The 27,684-nt window shown below is 39.6% G+C and overlaps 1 protein-coding gene across 3 annotated transcripts; it reads right to left on the bottom strand.

Annotated features, from left to right (window-relative positions):
• Positions 1-10,427: 10,427 nt before the first annotated feature.
• On the bottom strand, positions 10,428-20,262 carry CIPC (CLOCK interacting pacemaker). 3 transcript variants are annotated; one of them, XM_076345170.1, is made up of 5 exons: positions 19,412-19,514; positions 19,126-19,258; positions 17,017-17,191; positions 15,926-16,095; positions 10,428-12,325 (listed from the first exon to the last, which is right to left on the bottom strand). In XM_076345170.1, exons 3-5 carry the CDS (start codon positions 17,120-17,122, stop codon positions 11,450-11,452), a joined length of 1,152 nt encoding a protein of 383 aa, XP_076201285.1. In that variant the 5' UTR covers positions 17,123-17,191; positions 19,126-19,258; positions 19,412-19,514; the 3' UTR covers positions 10,428-11,449. The 3 variants fall into 3 exon arrangements, with proteins under 3 accessions (XP_076201285.1, XP_076201282.1, XP_076201283.1); XM_076345167.1 differs by lacking the exons at positions 19,126-19,258; positions 19,412-19,514 and adding an exon at positions 20,162-20,262; XM_076345168.1 differs by lacking the exons at positions 19,126-19,258; positions 19,412-19,514 and adding an exon at positions 19,708-19,768.
• Between the last annotated feature and the right edge of the window lie 7,422 nt (positions 20,263-27,684).

Genomic DNA, 27,684 nt, shown 5'->3' with positions numbered 1-27,684 from the left:
GGAACTGCCTGCTGTTGCTGGAAAACAGTGGGGAAAAATAAACCAGAGAAGCTTCCACTTTTTACCCAGACAGTTGCTCAAGCTTAAGCCAAGAGGAGCTAGACAGGGATCATACTCACCTGGGATTTGTTTATATTATTACGACCCTTTTCTAGTCTGCATTGCACTTCTTGCCATCTCAGCTAGGTTCAAAATATTTATTAGTACCAGTGCTTTATTCAATAGAAGTAACATGAAATACAAATAGTTGTGCAAATAAGGTAATTATATATAGGTGATGTGTGTTGAAAGAAGCACAAAACAGTGTTTTGGTCTTCTCTTTATAAGCATGGGATTAGAGCATGTGATTCCCACGTGGCTTCTGTTTGTAAATGCTACAGCAATGATTGACAGACGGCAGAGAACTTCACAATTTTATATCCCTAAAGTAGTTTTCTGTTCAATGAGTTATGATGATATTTCTCAGCATTTCAATAGGACTAAGAGATACCCAAACCGCTTATGTTTTTACCTCTTCTATACTTTTAAGTACTGCCAGAATGACCACTCTGTGTGTACGTAAACTGAAGAAAACATATCTACATTTCTATTTGATTTTTTTTTAACCTTGAAATGAAGAGTTAGGTATGTTAACTTCCTATAACACAACTTTGAGATGGTGAGAAACATTGCCAGTTCAGAACTTCTAGAAATGTCAGGACCCTTAAATAGAGCAGCTACATAAATACATGCAAACTGAGATGTCATAATAGATTTAAGATCACTTTGGAATTCTGACATAATTTTAAGATATTCTTTCTTTTTCTTCTTTACTCTTGCTCCATCTCCCTCTCCTTCCAAATCTAATACAGGGAAACATTTTTGATAAAACACAGCATGTCATATAGAAAAGATTTACGTGGAAGAATTGGGAGACCTTCACAGTATCTTCACAGCAATTTGGGAAATACCAGAGGAGAAAGTAGATATTTCATTAGCTCAGCTATTATTATTTATGAATCAACTAGAATGACCTTTTATACTTGCTTGATAAAATTTACTTACTGAAACCCCAGTGGAAATGTAACCAATACATAATATAAATTTCCAGCAAAAGCCTAAAATTAAGGTTTACATTTAAGTCAGTGTTAAGAGGCTCTACGGATTTTCACTCCCCATAGGAAGTCCCTGAGGCATTAGAAGCATTACTCTGGTGGTCAGAAGTCTCCAGCACTACATCAGAGAAAGTAATCCTTTTGCAGTTAACTAGCCAAATGTCAGGTCTTTTAACAAATGTGAATTTTGAGAGGAATGCTCAATCGCTTGGGTTTTATAGGTGCACAAACAGCAAGACTGTACCCCTAGAGTTTCTTCAAGGCATACAAAAATTCCACTCGTTAATGCACTGCTACAGATTACAAGCCATCTGAGAGAATTATAAATCTTTACACTGTCTCGAAAGTCAGTCCTTATAAATCCTATGTCCTGATCTTTTTCACCTTGGGCTTTGACAAATCCCAGTGTCTCTCCAACAAAATTGTGCAAACTATGTAAACACACGTAAGCAAGCAGGACAGAAGCTCCATGGATGAAGAGACAATAATGAAAATACTCAGTCCTACTAGTTGCAGAGCACTGTAGCTCAGTCTGGGAAAAAAGATTTGAGCATATTCTTAGCTTCAGGCATATTCTTAGCTTCAAGCATAGACATAGTCCCGTAACTACAGCTGCACTACTCACACACTTCATTTTACTCATGTGTTTCTTAGTTCTGTTGGTTAGGCTGCAGTACTCAATGTCTTCCAGGACTGCATTGAGAGTATTTTTCTGATTTCAAATATTCTAACTTTTTAGATACGAAAATGTAACATCTGATAAGCCTCCAGGCTTTTGACCCCAGTTTCACATGTTGCATTACTACAGTTACATGAACGGGTTTACATGCTGGGGAGGAAAATGACATGCGTGGGCATAAATACATGAGTGGGGCAAGACAGATGTCTGCTTACACCACAAAAGGGGTTTTTTGTGTCTGCAACACAGCCAGCTAACACTCTCACCGTTCCCCTAGCCTTATCAGCCTTGAGATATTTACAAAAATTTCCCTGAATAGGCATAGAAGTAGAGATTTTAGCCCCCTATATTCCTTCCTTTCAGTTTTCCAAACCATAAGGAACTGGTCTCTATACTCACTTGTGGAATTACATTAGGGAAAATTAACCCAGTGAGTATATAGTTTAATTTATTAACATAAAACAAAATGTAGGTTAGTATAACCACATAGATGCTAAGCCTTTAGAAAATCCAGCACCAGAACCATGACAGCCCACAGCCATGACTCGTAATAAATACCAATATTGCAATTCTTATACAAGAAGCTTAAAGCACTTTATAATAGGGAACAAGTATTGCTTTTCTCATTTTACAGCTGAGAAGATCAAAGTGCCTTCCTTCTCCAAGGTGAAACAATGAACAGAGCCTGGGGCCATCTCAATGCCAACCATATGTTATTGTTTGAATTATTTCATGCAGCAGTAGCAATGTTGGTGTCAAGTGCTTTTGAGCTGTGTGCGATTTGCAGGATTAAAGCCATGACCTTAAGCCTACAGCATTAGTCTTTGGCCGGAGGAAAAAGGAGGGGAGAAGAGTAAGCACTCAATGAAAGCAGCGAGTTCATCTCCACCATCAAGATACATTTCAGCTTATACATCTAGATCAAATGGGAAAAAATAATCTTTGTGGTTAAAAATACAGTGTTCAGATTTTTTAAAAGAAATCTGGAAAACAGGTTTAGGACACTGTGTGGTTATCTTAAAATCTATTTTCACGCAACCGTGAGAAAAATCCTTCATAGCATTGCTGTTATATGCGTACATATATATATGTTACATATTCTTTTCCTGTCTGCCTTTGTTCTTCTTCTTTACTAACAGCTGCCACCTACTTTTGGTGTTAATTTTGTGGAATTTACTTCATCTTTTTCCACTTTCTTCCCCTCAAATTGCTGAGATTTTAGGCGTCAGCCATATGGCGACCAGTTCCTCACTCAAAGTTCTCTTATTTTATCTTCTACCTGGTGTGACTGTTTAGACTGTGGAAAAGGAATGGAAAATTACAGTGCATTGAGAACAGTGTATGATTTAAAACAAACATTTTGTCATGCCAAGGAAATAATGAACATCAATAGCAATCACTAAAACAAGATTGAGAGCTGATATTACACATCACAAATATCACATCTACATCAAGATCTTTCTTGAGTTAATAAGAAAGAGACCAGGGCAAATCTCAAAAAAAGGAAAAAGTCCAAAAGCATATGTTAGACATGTCAGTGCTAATGGTACTTGTTGGACACTAAGTGTGAACACAATTGCCAATATCAATTTCACGCCATTATGGTTACGTGTGCTCAGCTTCTGATCTGAAGCTTGGGGGCCATGGAAATGTGTGAGAAGAGTCCAAGAAGAATTCAGTGCTGCTATATTTGTTTTATATATATATATATATATACACACATACATATATATATGCGTGTCCAGACTACGCAGCTTGATTTTGAACTGCTAGAAACTAGTCAGGGCCATTGGTGTATCTGTGCACCAACACCTCACTCTGAATGGCATCGCCTCTGTAACTACAACAGTCTTTACCAAACACCGCCACTGCAGACCACGAGCACTACAGCAATAGACCTTCAGTGCAGTTCACTGCTCTGTTCTGTTCCAGTTTGGGCTGGATGCAGCTCCCATTATACATCTGGGGGCGTTTCAGTATTCAGATGATAATCTTCAAGCTCAGACTTGCCTTCCTTGCACAATTAGTGTGGAAACAAATGTTTCAGAATTCTTTCTGGCCATTTCTCACACAATTGATGTCAGCAACCCACTTTCAGAGTGTTCTCAGAAAGCATTATCGTGTAAGCATGCTGCAAGCATGGTCAGCGATAGGATGTTGAACAGTGAGAGCCAATTTCACTTTGATGAAGACTATCCTATTCTGACTTCCGAGCATGTTTGGACATGTTGTATAGCATTATCATTTGCATGGGGGACAATACTTAGCAAGAATACAAAACAATAGGCATTGTTAACATTTACTCTGGGTAAAATGGCTTTCCTACTGTCTACTTGTATTGCACGCTTTCCACACTAAACACTGGACTGTTCATCTCACAAAACAGTCATTGCATTGAACTCTGCCTCTGGCAAATGTAGAACAAGGCCTATCTGGCACAGTGATGTTTTGTACCAAACAAAACCCTTAATTTTTTTTTTTAATTAGCATTTTTAGGGATATGGTGAAAAAATGGTATTTGTACTCATTGAGCTAACAATTTTCTCAGGAGATGCTGTTTCATCCTTACTTACTCAGGAGCTCTCTCTTAGTCTCCTCCTCCATCGCAGACGATTGAGCAGTTTTGGTTGTCTATGCGGACTTCTGCTTCTTCAGCATGAGGTGATGGAACCACTCATCAAAGTTGGGGTCCTGTTTCCTCTACAGGCGACCCAAAACAATCCAGGAGAAGGGGATGAGGATAAAGGGAACAACCCTTCCCCCCCCACAGTCCAGATTATTTCCATAGTGCTTGAGATTCACTGAAAAATGAATGCTATGACTAGTGCTGCAAAACACTAAGCTTCCAGCCAAAATACATTCTCATCTCCAACAAAAACACGGGAGTTTTCCCTTGAAAACACATAAATTTTTCAAGCAGTCCTATCTATTAAAAACAATAAGGATTGGTTTTCTGTCTGTTATTGGATTTCTTAGTCCTGGTAAATATAAGTGGCCTAAAATACCCCTTACTACTGCTATGGAAAAAAGGTAAGAGTGCCTAAGTGGGCATGGTAAGAGGCATTCCAGTTCCATTAAACTAATTCAATTAATTTAATCGCAGTAAGAACGAGAAGAAAACAATGAAGAAGTTGATGAAACTCCCCTTTTGGCCCTGGAAAGCCCACATCCTTCATTTCTTAAAATGTACGAGATGCAGAAGAAATCTTTATGCTGGCAGTGCTCCATTTCAAGATGGAAATTATATTGCTGCAGTGCAGAATGGCAAACGCATTTCACACAAATTTCTGTTGAGCAATTAGAAAAAAGCCAGATGTATTCCTCTCATATCGTGACAGCAGCTTGATTTCCACTTCAGAAAGTAATTCAGGACATTTTAAACAACAGTTATTAAACATTTTAAAGTCAGCAAGTCTGAATAAGTTGTGATTGAAATCTAACAGGAGCTAACCAAGAAGCTCTCTGGACCATCAATACTGTTTCAATGAATTTCAGACCACCAGGAAAGATTTTAGAGGACTGAGGGGATGGAAGAACTAATACAGCATCAGCTTTTCAGTGGGTAGGTAGACTGATCTGAATGAACATAGGCTGGACAACTGTGAGAAAATAATGGAATAACCCATAATTTTTGATTAGTCAAGGACATAGAAAGCAAAAATAATTGAAATTAATGAAGCTTATAAGAAATAGAGCTGGTCACATAAAACTGACTCCTTATTTTGATGAACTAGAATTAAAAATTGGTTGAGGACAAAGCCAACATGGATATAATATTTATACTTCTGATGGGCATTTAACAGTGTGCCACATGACACAGACTGAAGCCAGAATTATACAAAATTAACCGGATGGTGTGAAATGCATTACAATTATGGTTTCTGAATTGTATACAGAGCCCTGTTAAACACTATCTTCTACTCTTATTTTGAAAACAGTATAAAATTGGTTCTTGACTGTAACATTATTTAGTATTATTTTTAATAATTGGAATACAACATAAAATTACCTTCAAAATCTAAAGGTGAAAGTTTCAAGGGAGAGAAGCAGAGGTAACTAATGAATGCAATTAGTCACTTGTTAAAAAGTTTGTTTTGCTTTCTGGCTGCAAACTGCATTCAAAGGAGTGTGGAAACATATTTAAAGGACAGGTGTTTGCCAACCGCAGAAGCAACAGGTCCGAGGATGATTTAGACTTCCAATCTGATGCCATGGCCAAGGCTGCTATAAAAATGAGGCAGAGTAGCAGTAGGGAGGGTTGATATTATACAACTGTTTCAGCAATCCTGTTTTGCTATTAGTGTTCCAATTAAAAATGCATTTAAATAATTTTAAAGGATCCAAAGAAGAGTGCCACAGATGAATAAAGGATTCAAAAGATTTGAGAGCTTAATCAGTTACTTTAAAAAAGAAAGCTGAAGAATGACTTGTTCAGTTTGTAAGTGCCTACAGTGAAAACAGCAATGTCACAGCATGCACTTCAGTTTAGCAGACAAAAGGCAAAAGATCTGACAGCTGGATACTGAAAGATGACAAATTCAGGCTCAATATAAGAGGCACATTTTTAACAGTAAGTAATTACGTTTTGAACAATTTGGGTGGATTCTTCATCGCTAGGAGTTTTCAAATCAAAGCAGGATGCTTCCTCTAAAAACACGCTTTAGTTCAAACAGGAATTTGAAGAAGTCTTGGAAACTGTGCTCTACAAGAGAGCAGACTGAACACATGGTGTTTCCTTCTGAATCAGATTACACTGCAACAGTTAAGCTTGTCACATGGACATACCGCAAAGGAGGTACAGATTTACAAAGGGAAGAGAAGCCTCATGCATTTTGGACACCGGACCATACAATACAGTTGGGGACTATACGGTTGCATTACACAGCGGCCTGAAAGGAAGCATCACCTAGATACAGGAAGGGTGTAAAATTGTGTAGGTAGGAACCCTACATTTCTGTCCCAGGAATTAAGAGAACGAAAGCAGTAACAGCAAGCTACGTTCAACCTAGTGGATGCCAGAAATTTTGCACGCCAGGCCTCAAGTCCAAGCCTGTGGGGGTACTGCTCCTTTCAGACTGTGTGTCACGGGAAAGAAAAACAAGACAGATGTAGTGCACCTGAAAGAAGCAATTCACCTTTTTGGTCTCAGTGAAATAAAGGTGAACAGGCCTGACATCCTGCAGATAGACTTCAACATGTAAAGAAAAAGCTAGCCAGAAGAGACACAGAGACTTGAAAATGTCCTGCTTGAATTGTACCCATACCTTTTACAAATACAAAATTTGCAAACACTGAGTTTCCACCCTCAGGGAATAAAATTACTTCAATTGATAGCACTCCTTTTTGGACGTAAAGTAATGAGATTCAAGTTATTGCTTTGTCTGGTGCCAAGTAAGAACCTTAACGAGAATCTCTTGTACCTTAAGACAGGATCTCGTGCCACAAGGCTGCTGAATGTTCTGGGAATGACTGCCTAGTTCTCACTGTGTCATCTTTGAACAAAGAAAAGACCATGTAAAGACAGCCACATTTTGAAAAATGTGTTTTACTGAAAAGCCGGTATACAGATTTAGTTGAAGAATGTTCTTCAAGAGAGAGTAAAATTTTTCACTCAAGTAATTCTTTTAGTAGCCAAGATCCTCACTTCACAATTTAGAACTTCTGCATACCCGGCTGACAGGATTAAGATACAGTGTAGGAGTTCACCCTGCACAGACGGTGAGCATAATATACAGTCATCACATGGAGATAACAGTTCAGAGATGGAAAGATCCTGCCAAGTTGTTCATGACAGATCTATGGCAATGGTCACCCACGACAATATATTTTCAGTGTTCTGTACAGCCCACTTTTACTCATGTTCCTCCCAGAGACCCTTTAATTCATACATACTATTAAAGCTCACATGACTCTCTTCAGAGAGATACATCATAGTATCACTTTTGGATCTGCACTTTCCCACATGGGCAACATGCTGTTGTGGAGCTGTATGTAAAGCATGCTTTGGAACTAAGGACTCTGCGGTTTAACAGCATTAAAATAACCCACAAACTTTTCAAGTATATACTTTATTTCATTCATATTTCACAGTCTGTTTCTGTAAAGTTTTAGCAAAAAGGTCATGTTCTATAACAGAGTTCTTAGGCTACTGTTCTCAGAGCTGGCAATGGACTTCAAAAGTACAGAGAATGTTTACATTCCAACCAGAGCAAATTTGTAGAATTTCAAAAATACATAGTAAAAGTAATCAAAAATACCAACATTTATTAAAATCTAACAGAAAACCAGCAGTCTGTCTGACCCATCAAGCTACCCTGCCTGCTAGTTGTCAGCAGCAACTGAAGCCCCAGCAGGCCATCTGACTGACTTTTTAGACTGGGACAGCTGTCTGCAGCGAACTTGTTAATGCAAAGTCTTGCTGCTTCAAAGGTCAAAAAAAAAATCTGTAAGTTCATTGCTTACAGGTTTCCAATCAGAGAGGCTAATGTTTCTCCTCAAATCTACTGGACCTGGACTTCCGGATCCTGCTCAGAATCAGGACCTATTCTGGTCCTGATGTAGTCAACTAATTTTCTCAACACAGTTCCAAGCTAACCTATTTTATTAAATTGCAGCCAAGAAAGAAAAGCCCTTATCGTTTAAAGGTTCATCAGGGCTTCTAGGAATAAAGGCAGCTAAGAGAAACTGAACAGAATGGTACTTGATGACGTATCTATCACTAGGGGCCTTCAACATCCTTTTTTTATAGATGTTGCGTCAAGATTTGCAGTTATCTAGGGATATGTTTCCTAAGGGGCCCCAGATTTACATATAATAGTTTCAGAGTGGATTTTTCTAGTTCAGCAAATACTATTTAAGTCTGGAATGATGCCCAGTAGGAGATTTCTAACCAGCTGCTGGACTTTATTTATTCACAGATTTATTGAATATATATTTATACAAATTACACCAGCTGAAAGGTCCATCAGCTATAAGCACACCCACTTCAGCTCCTACTCAGTGCCATCAGGGGAAAAAAATACATGTGGTACTGTGTGGACTATGAGAGATTTCTATCAGCAAGAGTCTCCCTAAGTTAGAGGGTATTACCCTGCAAGGCCAATTTTTCCTTCCTTATCAGAGCAGTAGAAATAGGATGAAGAAGAGGTCACCAGTAGACTCACTTTTTCTTGTCTCAAACAGCTAGGATTGGACTTCTTTTTTTCTGACTTCCTTTCATCTCTAGGTAGCACGAGTCCATCATCATGTTTTCTAGGACAATCACTTCCTAAAAATATATACATTTGGAACTTCAAGTTCTCCCCTCTATTTGATGGGTAGAATAAGAGTTTTAGGAAAGGTAGGAAAGATATCCTATCCATTTTCTCACACCTCACCTCTAGGCCTATTAAAGGTATCAGATCAATGGAACTGCCTCCTACTGCCTCCTCTCCTTCCTGTAAGAAGCTCAGAAGAAACAAGCTTATCTTTTGGGATTCTTTCACAAATGGCCTAAGGTACCATCACACCTATCCTGCCAAATGTAATTCGGTGCAGATATCACAACTGATTCCAAAAGAGCTAAATTGGACATATCCTACGTTATTACACTGTACTATGCTGCCTTCCTGCCTTCTGGGTTTGCTGGCTGAGTTTCGATATTGCTGTGCTGCATGTTATGAGACATCCTAATATGCACAATTATAGCATGTATATTTAAAAAAATACATGACAGAACACAGTCTATCAACATTTTTCTTTTAATCAATTCCCATATACTGCACTAGTCTTCAGCAGGTGGGCAGGATACCATGAAAGGCATGGCTATTAGTTCGCTACAATGCCTCTAGGGAGAATCCTGCCACAAAATTTCTCTCTAGACCTATGGCTAGTACAAATACGACTGACATTTCTCCTCTCTGTGAGGCATGTATGACATTTCATCAGTCTAAAAAGGGGGAAACCCCTTACAAGAGGGAAGCCCCTTACAATTTCTCTAATGCACATATTTGAGGAAGACTACAAAAGCATTCTCCAGAGTCTTCTGCAATATTGATTCCCAGAGACATTGGAAAATGAAAAGGTCTAGTCACAAATTAGCAAGACATCCACTCTACTTTCAGGTTTCTTTTTTTAAGAACCTGAAACAGATGATAGAAGCGATCAAAGCATCAAAATACCCAGTCACGTAGACTGCACAATTTTTTGAAAATATCGTCACGCAAAAAGGAACATAGCATAAACAATCCAGATTCCTTAACATCATTAGACAAAGCCATTCTTAGTTCTCTACACAGACTGCCTCTGAAAAAAAAACCCTTCAGATTGAAGGGAGTGACATAGTTAAGTGTCTAGATAAACTGAAATGAAATAGATGTCTGTAGAACAGCTTTTGTAACATGACTACTGTGGATCTCTACTAGTAAGGCCTAATATCTTATGCACACAGTGGTGTTAGCTATATCTCAAGGCAAGCAGGCTAGGAATGATATAAGTTTATGTGGAGGAAAAGTGTTTTGTGTTTGTTTTTGGTTTTGTTTTGGTTTTTTTTTTTTTAAGTTCAAACTCAGGTAGATAAAATTTTTAGGGAGATTATCCAAGCTGACATCTCTCTCCCTCTTTTCTTTTTCCCTCCTTCCCCCCCCCCCCCCCCTTCTCTAGGTACGTTCATCTGATTTCTCTAAATAAAAAAAGAGAGGGAAGGGGGATGGGAGAAGGACTTGTTTCACCACAGGCCATTATGCTCTGTTTCCTTTCACCTCTTTTTTTTTTTTTTATACTTAGCAATCTGATTTCACAGAAAAAAGTTTAGGCTTGTAAACTAAAGATACACATATCAAATAATATGCAACTAGTCTTGCCAAATTAATCCTGATGAATTAATATCTTCCTTGTACTGTTTTAAAAAAAAAAGTCACTGCAGTCTTTAATAACAATGTTTAATCTGTTAGCTACCGAGAAAATCCAAAGCCCCTTGCCTTGTGCACTTGTTAGCCATTAGTAACTATGGCTTTGGAACAAACACTTCCAGTGCAAGCCTTGTGATTTTCACTCACTCAACTGTACCAAACAAAATCAAAAGTATACTCATCAAAACACGTCATTTCACTTGGGTCGTAAGACACTCATCACTTTGACTAAAGACTGCAATGAGTATAGAATGCTGCTTCAGCACAAGCAGAACTCCACTAATTCAAACGCGTTACAACCCCAAAGCAAGGCACTCCTACAACAAAGGACAGCGACAGCCTAAAGATACCACCCCACCAACGTAAATTCTCTCTCCTCACACCAAGTCCCTTCATCTACTTGCAACTGATGATGGCCCAATGCTGGGGCCTGTTCTGCTGTTCTGTTCTCAGAACTGACTATCTGAAGATGGAAATAGGAAGATGCTTGCTTGCAGAATACTGCAAATGACTGTCTTTTCACTGCAAGAATGGGAACATGCCAGCCAAGCTTCTCAAGTCCAAGGAAGCACACAGAGTTAGCACAGAATTCAAGGTCACACTGAAGTATAAGTACCCATTCTGTCAAGACCCCACCATGCTATTCCAGTCCCACAACTGGCTCTGAAGACAAGTTGTTAACGGCATGCCACTTCACAAGTCTTGGACTCAGAAAATGCTCAATTAAAGCTTGAGACAGGAAATAGGAGGCACAAAAATAACTTGACCAACAGCTATGTACCTTTTTACTACATGTTGGGATAAGTGGAGTCTTCAAGGCTGCCATTAGCTTTATCAGATCCTGTTAGAGATGCTTCTAGCTCTGCCCACGACTGTGGAGCATTGTTCTTTATTGCTTCTATGAAAAGCTGTGTTTGGTGCTTCAGCCGGTCCAGCTCGGCCTGAGTCACCTGGTTCTGATGAATGAGCTCCTTGGTTTTTAAAGTGATCTCCAGCAACCCTGACCTGCGTAGCACAACGAGTGTATTCTGAAAGCGTCTGCACTTGCTTTGTTGTTGCAAGAGCAGCTCAGGGGTAGTGCAAATCTCTTCTGGTATCAATGGGGGGCTCCACACTGCAGACTGCATCGTAGTCTGTGCTGCACTCTCACTCTCATGAGGGGTGCGCTTTGTTGCCTGCAGAGTTCCAAAAGGCAAAAGGGGAGTCAAACCCGGCACTTTCTGAGTGTCACTGGAAACACGATGAAAACCAGGAAGAGCTGACAGTTTTCCACTTGTCAGAGTTGAAGAACTTTGCTGGTTAGAATCCTGAGGGGTCTTAAAACTAACTGGTAGGTGGGCAAAAGGACTAGTAGGCAAGCCTGTGCTCCTCGATACAGGAGAAGTCTCCATTTTGGGTGCTTCTGTGCAGAGTCGTTTGTGGCAATTGGTTTCCTGACGTTCTTCTAGATCAAAGGAGTGATCTCTCTTGCAGGGCTGCGGTGCTATTTTGGGATAAGAATTCAGGATGGGCAGGTAATTAGTGGAGTCATTTCTCTTTTTCCCAACAGGGTGAGGGTTAATGGGAGGTGGGATTGATGGACGAAGAAACACTAGCTGTGGCTGTGCTGGAATCACTTCAAAGGATGGCTGCACAGTCCAAGATTGGAGCTGTGATGAACTCCCCTGAGAAGCACAAATGGGGAAAAACCAAAAGTCTTACAACAACATTGTAGAAGAGGATCAAAAAACCTTAAATGGAACAGGTGGACTGTGCCATTTCTCCATATTTGATATACACTGTCCAATTAATATGTTCTGAACAGTTTTCCATCAAACTCATCCTTCTCTTTTTCCAACAACAGAGCACAGCACTAGAATCAAAGCTGTAATTTATAATCCTTTTACTATGGAACAACAGATACATTTAAAAACAATTCAATCTGCATTTATACATGCTTTCCTAAATGAAGATTACAGTGCATGCTTACATTGTACAATGCTCATGTAAAAGTTTGACCCAGACTTGGGGTCGAACAACAAGTATACAGAAAAGTTGAAAAATAATTAAGCATTGTGGTTATGAAATATTTTAAGAGAGTCAAAGAAAGACTGCACAGACATTTTAGGAACAATTTAGACTCCCTCTTTGTTGAAAGGCAGCAACTCTAATCTTGTCAATTCTATTCTTATAAGAATTTTGAAAGCTTTTGAAATGGTTATTTAATATAGACAACAGCTGTTCAGTAAGTCTTGCAATCTGAAGTACAATACAGAGTTTCAATAAATTTAAAACCATGAAGTAGAAAAAAAAATGCTCTATATCAACCAATGTTTGCAGACTGTTGTAAGCCCAGAGCAGTTTAACTCCACACCTCTGGTGAAATGGCGTGCACCGATAAACCTTAGAGCATTATATTTCAAGAAAAATGCTCAAGTTTTTACTCCCTCCCACAAGCCATATTCTGCAATATAGGGGAATACATCCATTTTTACAAGATTATTACCTCTTCCTCCTCCCATACATTACCACAGATCTTCATGAGATCCCCTGGCCAAAAAGCATGCCTGCTTTTCTCCAAACATATCAAATGGTCTAGTAACAGATACTATTTCTTTCTGAAGCAAAATCTCACTTAATATATTTAAATCATCACCACTACAATTATACTAATATAATATACTGTCAGCTGCTTTTCCAATTCCTTACAACTTGGAATGCTACTGGCAGGCCTGCTGAAGGCACAGTTTTTAGCTAGCGCAAATACATTTTATTATTTTTGTTACTATACTGAGTCATCTGAAATCCATCTCCTTTCCCCCAGTCTCATAAGGTTTAAACTGGCAAATGCTAACATGCTTTGCTAAAGTCCATTCCCCCAGTAAAGGACCTGAATTTGTCAAAAGCAGGTATTATCCACTGATTAGGACACTGAGACTTGGAGATGAGATTCAATTACCTACTCTGACACAGAATTTCTTTGGTTCAGTGGGCAAGATGCTTATGGAATAGAGGTACAAAACAACTACCTGTAAAAAATAAGCATTACTACCTTATCACAGAAGAAATGACAAACATTCAAAAGAGAAGTATCTGGAGATGTTAGGAGTGAGGAAATATATGAGTACCACGGCTATACACACACAGAACAGAACATGCAGCGTTAAGGAACAAGGTTTTGGGGTCAGAAGTTGTCATTTACTGCACAATCATACAGTATCCAGCACAGCAGAGCCCCAAAATCATTGAGGGCAAAAGAGCTGTGGTAACTGTTTATCTTGTTTTTTTCCTACCTCTGTTACCTACTTTCTTCTCCTTTCCACTCACATTGTGTTCCACTCTTCTTGTTCTACCCAAAATCTCATTTTTATAGAGAAGGACACATTTATTTTACTACTTCTGCAAAGTGGTTTGGGTTTTTTTGTGGGTTTTTTGTTGTTTTGGGTTTTTTGTTGTTTGGGTTTTTTTTTAAATGAAACCTAACATCCTGCATGTATCAGTGTCACTTGTCTAAAAAGCCTTCCTACTTCTTAAGGACTTTTGCAAGACTTACAGAAACCTTGCCACAAGCAGTGCTGTGTTTCAGAGAATTAATCCCTGCTTGATTTTTTTTTTTTAGTTACACTATTGTTAGCTGTTTACACTCTGAAATTGGGACAGCAGGTAACCACCACTGCGCAGGATCACAGTGATTCTAAGACAGAAGGATGATGCTGATTGAAATTGAAACTGGAACAAATAAACAGCAGTAACTGGATACTACTGCTTTTTTTTTTTTTTGGTCCAGTGAGCCCAACTGAACACTGTTGAAAAAACTGTTTTAAAAAGATGACCAGCATGACTGAGGTAACTAGGCATAATGGCAAGAAGCAGAAAGACACTTCATTATTACTCTGACCTAGACTTGTTGCTTTTATTTATTGCAGTAAACATTTTTAAATTTAACATTATTGTTCTTAACCATACATAATTAGACTTAGATGTTATGACACGCTGCTCAAGACAACTGAGTCTGGTAATTTTATCTACCTCCAACTCTTCCTCCCCAAATTCCCTTTTTGCTACACTACCAGTTTTTTTAATATATATATTTTTTTTTAAAAAAAAAATATATATAAAATTTAGCTACTTATTATTAGCTACTTCTTCTAACTGTTTGCAACACAACCTGGAGTTTAACATTAGACTACCACTGCAATCAGTGTTTTTCGGGCTCTGGGCCAAAGGCTATCAACCTTTGGTGAAGCTTGCCTACTCCCTACTATATGAAAATTTCAGCATTTGTTTAGACAGTATTTTGTCCTCCACACATCTAGGAACATGACTATAAAATAAAATTGTTTCTTGTCAAGATAAAGCACAATGCTCAGAGACCAGAACCATCTCCCCCAAAAATGCATAATCTGCTAAATACTAACAGAAACCCATACCTGTGTTAGCATTGATACACAGTATTTGAATTTAATAGGTTTTGCTTGTTGTCCAAACAGATTCAGTAGAAAAAGAATCAGGATCTACATTCTTTTTTCTCCTTCTCACTGTATTCTCAGAAGTATTCTAACAAAAAATGCTGAAGAACTTTTGGTCTGTTCAGAAAACGTGAGTACAGAGCAAGAGGTCTAATAATACGGCAATACTTTGAACTGGGACCTCTCCTAACTTTTACATTGTAACAGAAGATATGAGTCTCAGATGTGCTGGGGGAACACCACATAACCAGATACTGGAGTACATAAATAGGGAATGTAATTGTTGCAATGTGAGCCATTCCATGCAATTAAGAGAAACAACTGTTAAAGTAAAAATACCACAGCCAACTTTGGATATGGATTTAATTTTTTTCATTTATAACATTCTGGATCAGGGTTTCCCATTGCACATAAAGCACTTCTAGGACCTAAGAACTAGGAAGCAAAACCTATCATCCTACTTTACTGTCTTTACTGAATGAAAAAGAAAACATCAGCTTTCAAAAGGAAAAACTCTCTTTTTTTGGTTTGATCTTTGGTGCTATTTACATAACATTCTTAAAGATCTAGTTTTCGGGGATCCCTCTGAGACAAAGAGGTTTAGTAGATGTACTACAGCTTCTCCATCACATTTTTTCCATCTTAAGTGATTATAGCTGCCCCTCAAAAGAACAGGCTGTCACAACAGAACTTTTCAAGTTACCAGTTACTTTCTGGACTGTAACAACTTTGCACAATCTTTTTGAAAGGAAAAATATTTTTAAAAAAGCAATTTAAGAACATGCAATATTTTTCAATATGTTACTTCTTCCCTACCTGCTTAACTAACACATTTTTCATTACGACCATAGGAGAAAGCGCAGGAAAGGAGTTGCTTGTGTTCATTGGGCATTGCCAAGGCCCATCCTCTGCATTCCAACACAACGCATTCAGCACGTCCTCCGAGTCAGTCTGCTCCATAGCACTCAGGCCCTCTGAACTTCCATCTGCCAGATGTAGAATTCAGCTGTTAGTTGTTTCACATGCAGCATGCTTGCTACCTCCTTTGAGTTCTACTATTCTGCTTCCTTTCAACCAGGCCACAAAGAACAATAAAGTTTAGTTCTGGAATACCAATAAAATTAGACCTGCTGTGACAGCTGTCAAATAGCCTTTAATAAAAGGCTTTATATTCCAGGACAGTTCTCATGCAGATGTTGTCCCCAAAAAAATCTATTACTTTTTGTTCTTTTGTATTTAGTCTCCAAGAGACTGTGCACTATGATGAAGACTGCTCTAAATCCTGGTGCAGGAAAGAACTACAAGCTCCAGCATTGCCATAGCCGTAGTCTGTGCTGCAGGCATTTTGTGTCTTGAAATCTTCTATCTACAAACCCAGTAAGGCAGGTATCTCTCAAAAAAGCATTTTTTCTTTCTTTTAAAGGCAATCTTTGCACAGCTTTGCTGAATATTAAAATGGCACACCATGTCTACATTTTACTGATGTTATAACACTTACTCTCTGGTTTATCAGGCTCTACTGACAATCTGGTCAAATCGTAAGAGACATTACACAGCATAATCCAACAGTTCATTCATCACTGCAAAGAACAAAAAGTAATTTTGCCATCCCCACTTCTGGACTCTGAAGTCTGAGATTCTTCTATTCATTTCTTTATTAGGCACATTTTAAATTCCCATGCCATTCAAATTCACACAATGAACTTTCTAATTACATAAACCTCCACTCCAAAACAGTTTGACGGTAGGATGATTGCAGATGCAACCTGTCTTGCATACAAAGGCCCTCCCAGGTAACGAGACACAAACTGTAAGGGGCTAGAGTCAGATTCGTCAAACCTCACCAATAAAAGCAAAGTCTGAGCAAGATAACACAAAAAAAAAGGTAATGCAGTCATTTTCTAAACCTGAATATCCGGAGTCCTTGTCAGATTCAGCTGCCGCCATGCTGAAGTGACAGTTCAAGCTCTTCATTTCCGTCACTTTGCCCAATAGTTCCTTGCGGGTCTCCATAGATGACTATTTTGTCTCCATGCTTCCATAGCGCTGCAGGCAGTTTTTAACACCTTTTCCATTGAGGAACTACAAAAACAGTTAAGAACAAAAAGGAATTTTCTCTGAATCTAAAGAAAGTTCCACCAGTATAAGACAACAAAGAAGGCCATGTTTGTCCTTATGGAAATCTGGTTATCAAAGGGTTGCTGCATCTGTTAAGCAATCTGTAGAATTCTATTAAACTCCCAGCTTCACATTTGCTGTGTTTATCACACATTTAGGTTAGCAAAGGCTTGCCAATAAAACCACGGTTTATTCCCTGCAAAACTCTCTAAACTATGCATGTTTAATAACGCATTACAGAGTAGAAAAGATAGGCAACAATTCTTTGCATCAACTGACACAATACTTTATAGAATCTTCTGGACTAAAGTTTTCCAGCTGCCTTAGGCTGATTTTTTAAGTTTCAGGAAAGTTTCCATGATCTAATCTTTCAGTCCCCTGCACCAACTACAAGAGAACAATATCATACTAGGCATGGCTGTTAAGTCCTTCAGGGTAGGTTAAAAGATGCCAAAAACCCTAAGGCATAGGAAGGAAGAAATTAATTGAAACAGAAATATAGTAGAGATATTTTACTTTTTAAAAAATTTATTTATTTTTTACTACTGTTGTGAATGCCATCAATGAATCAAAGGTATTTTAGAAGTACTGAAGACATGGATGCAGTTGAAGGGGCAGAAACGCACCCGTCTCGTTCAGCTCCTTCCTTCAGTGGCTGAGCAAGTCAGAGTGCAGAGCACAGGTCAGCCAACCTTACTGAATTACCTGAAGTAGAATTATTTCATACGTAAAATTACTGAGTAAAGTACACGGTAGATTCATCTGGAGACCACAATGCCTAAGTAATTTCTAACTCTTATGAATTCTGTCACACAAGGTAATAATTCTTTTCTGTACACACAAAACTTGGGAAATAGGAACATGATTTCTTGATCTGCTAAAAATGTAATGCCCCATTATACAAAGTTCAGCAAAGTGGGTAACCAAGATAAAATAGCAGATACAAAGTGTATGGTTGTTATCTGTAATTAAATCAATGCCCCTCTGAGTCAAGTGGGATAGTTGCGTATCTCTTTTTTCACTTGCCAGTGAGCTAATTGGGAGACTTTCAGAACAGAAACATCTCAAATTATTCAAAGAATGAAATGTAGATAGAAAACTAATGTATTAGACATGTTTCTCCACCCAAAAAAAGCAAAACAAACTAAAAGCTAAAGGCTATTCATAAACAAGATTTTTTTTCCAGATTTAAAAGTTACTCGGGGCATATTTATCTTACAAAAACTTAGCTAACCCAGGGACTGTATCTTAAAACAAGTCAGCTGTGCCGGGCAAAGCCCATAAAACAAATACAGCTGAACCTGCAAAGCTATGGTTTTGTTAATACAGTCTGTTTCACTCTCAAGAGTAAAGTCAGAGAAAAGAAATAAAGTGATCAGAGAACACGCTGGGGCTAAAGAAATCCATACTGCTAAAAGCGCAACACATACTATACCTGCAATGCACCCCTAGGGGAGACATGGCCTTAGAAATGCCCTCTTCTTCCCACACCCAGAATGAGAACACTGGAAGGCTGAAACTAAAAGCTATGAAAATCAGAAAAATGTATAGTTACATTATGGCCTCCCATACTACATACTTCAGCTGCTTCCTGAGGGTAGGCAGATTCTAGTAAGACAGCGCAAAGTTTCTGCTTCTCTTAAAGAAGGTAGCTGAGAGTTTGGCTAACAGAAAAATGACAGGATGAAGTGCAGAAATTATGTCTAATATTATTTGTAGAAATTATTTTCCTATAAAGCAATCCTTTGAAGTTGTGTCTTATATTAGAACTGTATATTTAAATTACAAATACAGGAACTCAGAAGTCCACAAGACAGTCAGGCCAGCAGTCCATTCATGGCAGTATCCAGTGCAAGCTACTTCAAATAACATTGCAGCAGACATTCTGAATAATATACCCCGAAAAGCAAGTTTCTTCCGAAGGTCCTGACAACTGGTTGTTAGAATTCTGCTCCAAGATCTCAAGCCCTGGCACCTCCAGTAATGAATTCTGTACGTTAGATAACAGTGCTGAGATGGTAGGGTGACTGTCTATAAAATTACAAGAAAGAATAATCATCAGCAGAAAAGAATTTCCTCAGTAGCTATTTGCATCATTTTTACTTTCCACCTTCAGTCACATCTGCCAACCTGCTAACAGGTATGAAGCAAACATAACTACATAAGAGCAACCTAGATACTAACCCTGGAATGGAAGATGAGGTTTAAGATGAAGTTTAAGTCCCGATCCATGCTTTTGTTACTTAGCCCATTCCAAAACAAATTTATTTTTTAAGAAAGTGATACGTATTGATGCTAATTTCAAAAAAAACAGAACTAGAAACAGAAGGAGGGATAGAAATAAGTAAAAGAAGAACATGGCATCTGCTAGCCTTGCATCAAGGGACGCTTTGGGAAGGGCTGGCACATCTTCTCTTTCTTTATGGAAAAAACCGAAGCAATAACAACAACAATAAAACCACAAGCGAAAATAAACAAACCAGAAGGGCCACTCTCTCGAGACGCGGGCGTGGGATCCCTCCTGCCCACCCGCGGGCCAGAGACACCCCCCGGCCCGGCAGGCAGGTGCTCCGCCTCGCACCGGCGGGAAGCACCGGTCGCTAACCCCGATGCCCAGGGCCCTCCCTCCCGCCGCATCGGCGAGAGCTGACCCCACCCGACGGCCTTCCCGGTGCTTCGCCCACAGGCCAGGCCCGGGCGGCGGAGAGCCCCGGAGCACAGCCCGTCCGGACGGGGTGCTCTCGCAACGGGCCCGGCGTGAGGAGAGGCCCCCGCGCAGGCGGGCCGAGACACCCGGCTTTGGGGCCCGAGCCGCCGGCCTGCCCCACGGCGAGGCAAAGCAGGCCCCGGCGATGGCCGGGACTCCCCAAGGCCCACAGCTACCACCGCTCCCTCACGGCCGCCTCCGCCGCGCCGGGCCGGGCCGCCCCTCACCTGGGTGCAGGCCGTCACAGCTCCAACCCCGTCGGGCCGCGCATGCGCGACACCCTACCATAGAGCACGAACCTCCCTCATCACCTAGACGAGCCCACCCCGGAAGAGGAAAGTTTCCCGCCAGGCTCCCGTCGGTGCACATGCGCACAGTGACGCTGCCTGCCCCGGCCCGCCGCGCTCCGAGCTTGCTGGAGGCGGGGTGGTTGCAGTGCGCGTGCGCCGCGTGCGGCTGTTGCTGCCGTTGCCGCCGTTGCTGTTCGTCCTCCCGCTACGCGGGGCGGAGGCCCGGCATAGTGTCGTGGTGCCCGGGACCTGCGGGCCTCACAGGGGGCGGAGGCGGGAGGACCGGGGTCTCTGGGGGACAGCAGGGGCAGGCTCAATATAGGAGTCCTTACCACAGGCCCTCAAGTGCAGTGGGGGTTGGCGTGAGGCGGGAGCAGGCAGCTGTAGATGTGCAAGGGGCCATGGACACACACTGGGTCTGTTAGGGAGAAGGGCCCACCAGCATGTTGGTTTTAAAAGGCCTTTGGAGATCCATCCCACCGTGACTGTCGGGGACATGGCAGAAAGGAGCATCTTCACTGAAAAATGGTACCTCCTGTTGGCCTTGTGCTACATGGCCAGGGAAATGTGCAAAGGCTTGAAGCTGTTTATTGCCTCACCTGGACTTCTGGGGGAATCGGGGGTGATCAGAGCCAGGAGTTTGGGATGCTGCTGGGCTTGCCAAACAGTGTGCAAAAGAGTACAGTTCATCTCTCCACAGGAGTTTAGACTTCCAAAGCCTCTCTCACTCCAAGAATGAGAGATGACAGCAAAAACATAAACACTGACAGCCACTTACAAAATGAGGAAAGCAGCACCAAAGAGGTCCAAAAGCTTTAAACTTGTCTCAAAGAGGGAAAACATGGCAAAAGGAGGGGCTGTCATGAGCAAAAGAAGAGTAAAGGATACCCTTACTCTTCTACATGGTTGGTAAATATGAGATAGTGAAAGAAACGTGTGGATTTGCTTTCCATGAACTGCATATAAACCCAGGACAAATAGGTAGGAGGAAGTGAATGCTCTAGATCAATGAATACAACTAGAATAGCTATTCTTGTTCTGAGAAATGCATAAACACTACCAGCACCCAGAAGTCTGTCAGAATATTTTGCATTTGGACATGAAAGCCATTTCATTAGACAAAACTGAAAAGACTGTGTGGAAGGGCTGAGCAAAGACACAATGAATTCCCTGAATAGAAATGGATGAAAGAAATACTTTCATTGTTATCATAGTCTTGTTAAAGAACCTGAAACATGCTGATTAAAAAGATCAACATGATCTAATGAATTCCTGAATGGAGAAGAGAAGGACCTTTAATCTCAGTGTAGTCTCATAAATAACCTGTCAAATGCAAAAAAAAAATGTCCAGGATTATGTCAAATGACACTGTCATTTTGAAAATGTGACACAATGGATTCCAGTCCTACTAATCCAAAGTGCTGTGAAAGAACGCTAGTGACACATATTCCTAGGATGTATTTTTGAGTATTTAAATACCAGAGTTGGCTCTGAGTTACATCTAAACAGTACTGTGAGATGTGTGATCTCTTGACTGTGGATTTGGATCCCTTACTGTTTAGGAGGTTTGGGTTCTGAGGAAAAGCATGCTAAGAATGCTGTTGCATCGTGATATTTGCTCAGGCATGGTCCTGGTTGCCTTATTCCCAGAAACAACCCTTACTGATCTCCACAGAGACCAGATTTCTCAGGATATGGAGTACGTGTGGGTGCTCACTGAAAACAGCTCATCAGAGAGCGAGCAATCTGTATTTGGGACAGACAACCTGCCGTTCAGTTTAGGTGATTCAGAACAGATTTGGACTATGTGATACCAGGCCTTCATCCAAGGGGCGGCAGGTAGGAGAACTGAAATACTATACTGTTAATGGAGAAGTTTTCTTCGATAGTCAAGGTAAACCTCTGTTTTAAATAAATTAAATCTTATCACCTGAATTCTTCCTGAATTCAGCTGACTTAAACCTTAGGTTTATATTGAGCACTATCACCTGAATTATTCTTGTTCCAAAATATGCCTTTTTTGTGGTTTTAATGATATTTGTGTCATTTTCCTTTCTCTCTCTTTTCCTTTCATTTGATTCTTCATTGATACAAGGTCTCATTTACTGTGTGCTTTCAGTGATTACTGTCAGCGGCAACAGGATGTTTTCCTTTTTTCATATGTTGTACTGTGGTTTGTTTATCCTAAAGGTGAGCGTTTTGGCAAATAAGTATTAGCTTTTTGTTCACTACCCTGTTTATTCTGGTCATACAACAGGAGAAGAGTGAAAAGAATATGAGTGAAGTATGACTGCATGTTTACTCAGTTTAGGTGTTTCAACGTTTTTATTAAAATTAAAAAAAAGTGTCGAATCTCTTCTTCCAGGAAAAGATGCAGAAATCATCTTTCATGGCTTAAGAGGGACAAAAGCAAGTATTTATCCAATGAAGCAGTTGAATAATAGGTCTTGTGTGGTAACTGAACAATTAATAAAGGTGTTGATGCATGGACTTCATAAATGCTTATGGAACAAAGAATCTTTTGTCCTAACACAGCAGTAGAAAGAAATATTTGGCAAACTTTGGAAGTAAAGCATAGTCAGGTCAGAAGAAGAAAGTGGTTTCATAATACATTGTCTGAACTGGAGAGGTTAGGTGTCTGTCTGAAAACACCGTGTACTCAATCTTTTTTCTTCATATACTCACTGATTTATTTCGCTATCACAGACAAAATACAGTTTAGTAGGTACTGTATTGCATTAAGTTAGTCTGCAAATAAATAGCTTTATACATCTCGCTTTATTGAACCAAAGTCTAACTTTTATGATATTTTGATAGTTATCTTTGTTCATTCTATTATTCATTTCTATAATTTTAATACATTAATAGAAGAATATTGTTCAAAAGATGCCTCTAAGTTTTCCTTGGTCTCAACCAAAGAATTAATACGTGTGGATAAAGTATTTGCTTCACGTTTCAGCAGAGGGGCACTAAATCTCAAACGTGTTTCCTTTTATATTTGTGTTAGTTGTGTTGTTGGACATTAAACAATATTAAACCTCCAAATCTGTTTGAAAAGACATTCCACATGTGGGTTTTGTTAATAATTGATATTTTATTTAATAAATATCAAAGCATGAAAGAGATATTGTGTGATCACCTGCTCTGACCTGAAGTCTATCACAGGTCATAGAATTTCACCCAGCAGTTAAGATTTTTCTCTAATTAAGGTATTTTAGCAATGGCTCATTTTTCTTCTACATTTCAACTGTATCTAGCTATGTTTCCTTTTCAAAGTACGCATCTTTCAGATTCTTGTATCCATCTGCAACTTCATCTTTACCATAAATGTCTCCAAATTAAGGGGAGGCAGAATGATGATAATTTAACAATAACAAATGATAAGCAGAGATGGCATATCAAGAATAAAGCACCTTTGATGCTCTTTACACTCTTCTGTACCGTATTATGTTGGAGGAGAACAAAGGCGGGTTTGATACCCCCTTTGCAACTCCTAGACCCTTGGGCCAACTGAGGATTTGGGGAAACTATGCAAAAGAGCAGCCCCAGTGACTGCTTTTACTCTGTGCAGCATCAGACCATTTCAGCAGTCCAAAGTACTTTGGGGGGCAGCATGCCCTTTCGTACTCCCTCACTTGCCCAGCACAGTCGTCGTCTTCTCTGTCTGTCTTCAATATAGCCTCCACTGTGTGGAAAGCTACAGGGTGTAGAAGGATGGCTTTACTTAATCAGTGCAATGCTGTCAGGGAAATCTTATCATGATATTGTTCTTTTCTGATGGAGAAATCTAAAGGACTTACACTGCTGTCATGAAAGAGCTACTGTTTACTCCAAAGTAGGATAGATGTCATGTTTTCCTGGAGATCAAAAAATATTTGGTTTTGTATTTCAGATGTTGATGGTTGCTTTGGGAGTTTTTTTGTGTTGTAAGTGTTGAGTCTGTTAAAGCCATCTCTACTGACCCCTTAATATGGATTGTAATTTGTCCAGTGTCTTCATTTTTCTAGTTGCATCTTAATTTTGTGTACCTGAGAATGGTGATAAGTATCTTCACATTCTACGTGGCTTCTGCATTCCTGCGTTATTTCTAATAACCACTGGGTGTCGTGTGTCTCTTTGAATTACAGTATATAGGGAAGGTCAAACTTGGTCCAATCAAGGACTGCCTGTGGACTTTTTTTCAGGATGAAAAGGACTTTATCTAATTTACATAAAATTAGAATAAGTAGTCCCAAATCTTACTTTAAAACAATTTTATTTATATACTAAGGGCAACAAATATGAGATAGGGATACTACAAACAGCAGCCTAATTCTCTACATGATTTATTCCCAATACCATTTACCCAGTCAACTGAATAACACCTTGTTTGGTGGAAAAAACCTAAGATGTCAGTAGGTAATTAAAGATAGCCTGATAACATAAATGCATAATGTAGGAGAATTAAGGCTGCATTGGTAGTCTCAAATCTGTATTTTCCTAATTGATGGGAACTATATTTGACATGACTATATTTGAGAATACTATTTGAATAAGGATTTTGGCCTGTTATTTCCTGTCATTTTTACAAGCAAATGAAAAGGCAAGAATTCATTACTTTACTTTATGTGCAAGGATAACAAATATACCTCATGCAGAAGAGAATATGAACCTTGAACCTTCTGCTACACAGGATTAAAGACTAGCCATATTAGTTGCACATAGAAGGATTAAATTTTCTATGGACTAGTCAGTAGAGAGATCATATGCTTGCAGTAACACTGATATAGCCATGTACTGTGCCTCATAGTACAGATAGATGAGCCAAGGATATAGACTGGATGTAGGCTTTCCGAGAAGCTCAGATGCCACTGTGACTCAGTTGCTTTCCCTGTAGGCTTGTTATGTTAGATGTCTGAATTCATCTGTTGCGTGTGGGTTTGCTTAGTAGTGGTTGAGGCTTTGCTTAATAATACGATTGTGAAACGTTCAGAATTACTAGAGCCATTTAAAAGACAAATATAGAACTGGCTCTTGGTTCGCAGGGCAAGATATGTTCCCCTATGCTAGAGCACAGTAGCGGGATCCATTTTACCTTTAACTTGGAAATCTATGCTGCACAGACTATCACAGCAAAACACGGAACAGTTTGTGTCCAAGGCTACAGGAATTGTGAGGGCTTATAGGAGCAGATCAAGAAAATGCTGCTGAGTGCTCATTTTTCCAGTGGCCTATGTATAGTGTAGCCAAATCTGAACAGATTTTTATGAGACTAGAAGAAGGCAGTGCCTTGATGATAGTACTTCACAGATCTTCAGACCAACTTTCTAAACTTACCAAATGTAGCAGCTCTTCTGAAGAGGTCTTGTTGTACAGGAGGATGCTGGTATCAAGTAGAACATGCTTTTGTTCTGGAGTCATTTATTGACCTTGCTGAGGTCCATAATTACTGTTTCCAAGCCTCTGGTCAGGGAGAAACTAAAAACCAGTTATCATTTCAAGTTAGATAACAGAATGGGCAGAAGATACCAGCTGGATTCCTAACCCACATGCAAGGCTGACTTCTGTTGTGCTGAATTCAGGAGGAGCTACTGGGGCCTCACCACTCTTGAAAACGGGGCCACTTGTTTGCATGTCTTTGGGAAAATAAACACAGCTTCTTGGAAATGTTCTGACAGTAATTGTCTTACAGGTTGCATTGATTTAACAAAAGTAAAACCTTTAAGGAAAATGTGTCAATATTTCAGTGAAAATATTCACTGAAAAATTACCTAAATATTTTATTTTGACTTTTACAGTAGTAAATACAATGTTAATCAGTACAATACAAAACTAAAAAGAAATAAAATAGAAATCAAATTTGGTGATGTTCCATTTTGCTTTTTTAGAATTGAAATATAGTTATTGGTTTTGGTCAAAACGTGAAATCTTGGAATTTCCTGGAAGGTAGAAATACCCTCTTTTATTAAAACTAGTATAGCCCTCTAAATTTCCAACCTTCTGGAACAGTTTTAATGTTTCTATCAAATTCTTCAAGTGCTATTGTTATGGTGGTCAGATAAAATGGAGGATTGCATAATGGGAACCGTAATGCCTGAAAAATGTGTATTTCTGACCCTAAGGTAATTTATATAATTGGATTTGTGATACCCTGCTGTAATATTGTTTTTCTTTGTGTTGTTGCTGCATGGAAAGAAACGGCATTGATATTAAATGTTTGTGTGTTCCTGCAGACCAGAGAAAGAAACCTGTAATGGAATATCAGAAATGGCAAGCATACCCAGGCTGTCACACTCTTGACAAGGTCTGCTATGCCAACAAATACACTGCTTCAGTAGGGCAAAAGCAAACTATACTAAGGTGGTAGAATATTTAGCAGATGTTTATGGTATTTGTGGCTCCAGGACTAGCCCTGTATAGATGTAAGACTGAATTAGATTTTTTCAGTTTTGACAAGGGCAGGAAAAATCATATCCAGTCAGGGAAGATGTTTTTTCATTTTTTTAGGAAATTCTCCACATGATGGCAGTAAAAAACCTCTGGAATTCAGAGGTGGTTTGTGTTTCACCTTCAAAAGCCAAAGGGAAAAAACAACCCAAGATGAAGAACTGAGTATGTGACTGAGCTTTTAGATTTCCCATTTTTCTCCTGGTAGTCCTTAAATTCCCCAGATAGTTTTACAGACAGCAAGGCTACATGCAGCCTGGCACAAGGAGAACAGGTCACCCGTCACATTATACTAGGGCACAGTGTCACCCACAGGCACGACTTCAAAAGATATTTTTGGTTTCTTACGCTGTGTATTAATGTGCAGAGGGAGAGGATAAGGAAAAAAGAGGTGGTTTTTAATCCCTATCTGAAAACTTGTCCCTGCCCAAAGAACTTGGAGACTGTAGCTCATCACTTCAAGCCACGTAACAGAGGGCACTTTGATAAGGACCCAGTTTGCCCCAACTGGGCATTTGACCAGCTTGGTTTGATTGCTGTAACAATGCCAAAGAGAGATTAGTTGTGGAATGAGTTTGCAGTTGAGACTCAGCCTGTCTAGAGCGCTTGGATAGCTTGGTGTGTGGAAGCACTTAGAGGGGAGTGTATTTAAAGATCCCAGAGGCAACTGTGTGGCTAAAATTAAAATGCGTTTTTCTTGTATTGTTTTTGCTTGGTTTCCTGTTGCACACTCTGGACCTGTCTTACGAGAGCAAATGGACAAAGGAAGGGGATGCGTCAAAGGGGTGAAATCGATCCTAGAAATTCCTGCTTTTCTTTTTACAGCTTGGATGCACCAGATATTTGACATGAAAAGGCCGGTGGCTAAAACAGTCTTTGAAAGTCTCCTCTTCATATTCATATGCCTTTCATTCCAGCCTTCATTCATTCAGCCCATAGATTTTCTTTTTGTGTGTGTGCAGGGATTGCTGCTCCATACCTTTCTCCCCATCTTTCCTCCCCAGAACATAGGAGGTCTAATTCTACAGTGCCTA

This window comes from Aptenodytes patagonicus, chromosome 7 (genome assembly GCF_965638725.1).
Source record: "Aptenodytes patagonicus chromosome 7, bAptPat1.pri.cur, whole genome shotgun sequence".
NCBI lineage: Eukaryota > Metazoa > Chordata > Aves > Sphenisciformes > Spheniscidae > Aptenodytes > Aptenodytes patagonicus.
The sequence above is the reverse complement of the archived record's forward strand: the minus strand, read 5'-3'. Positions and strand labels throughout refer to the sequence as shown.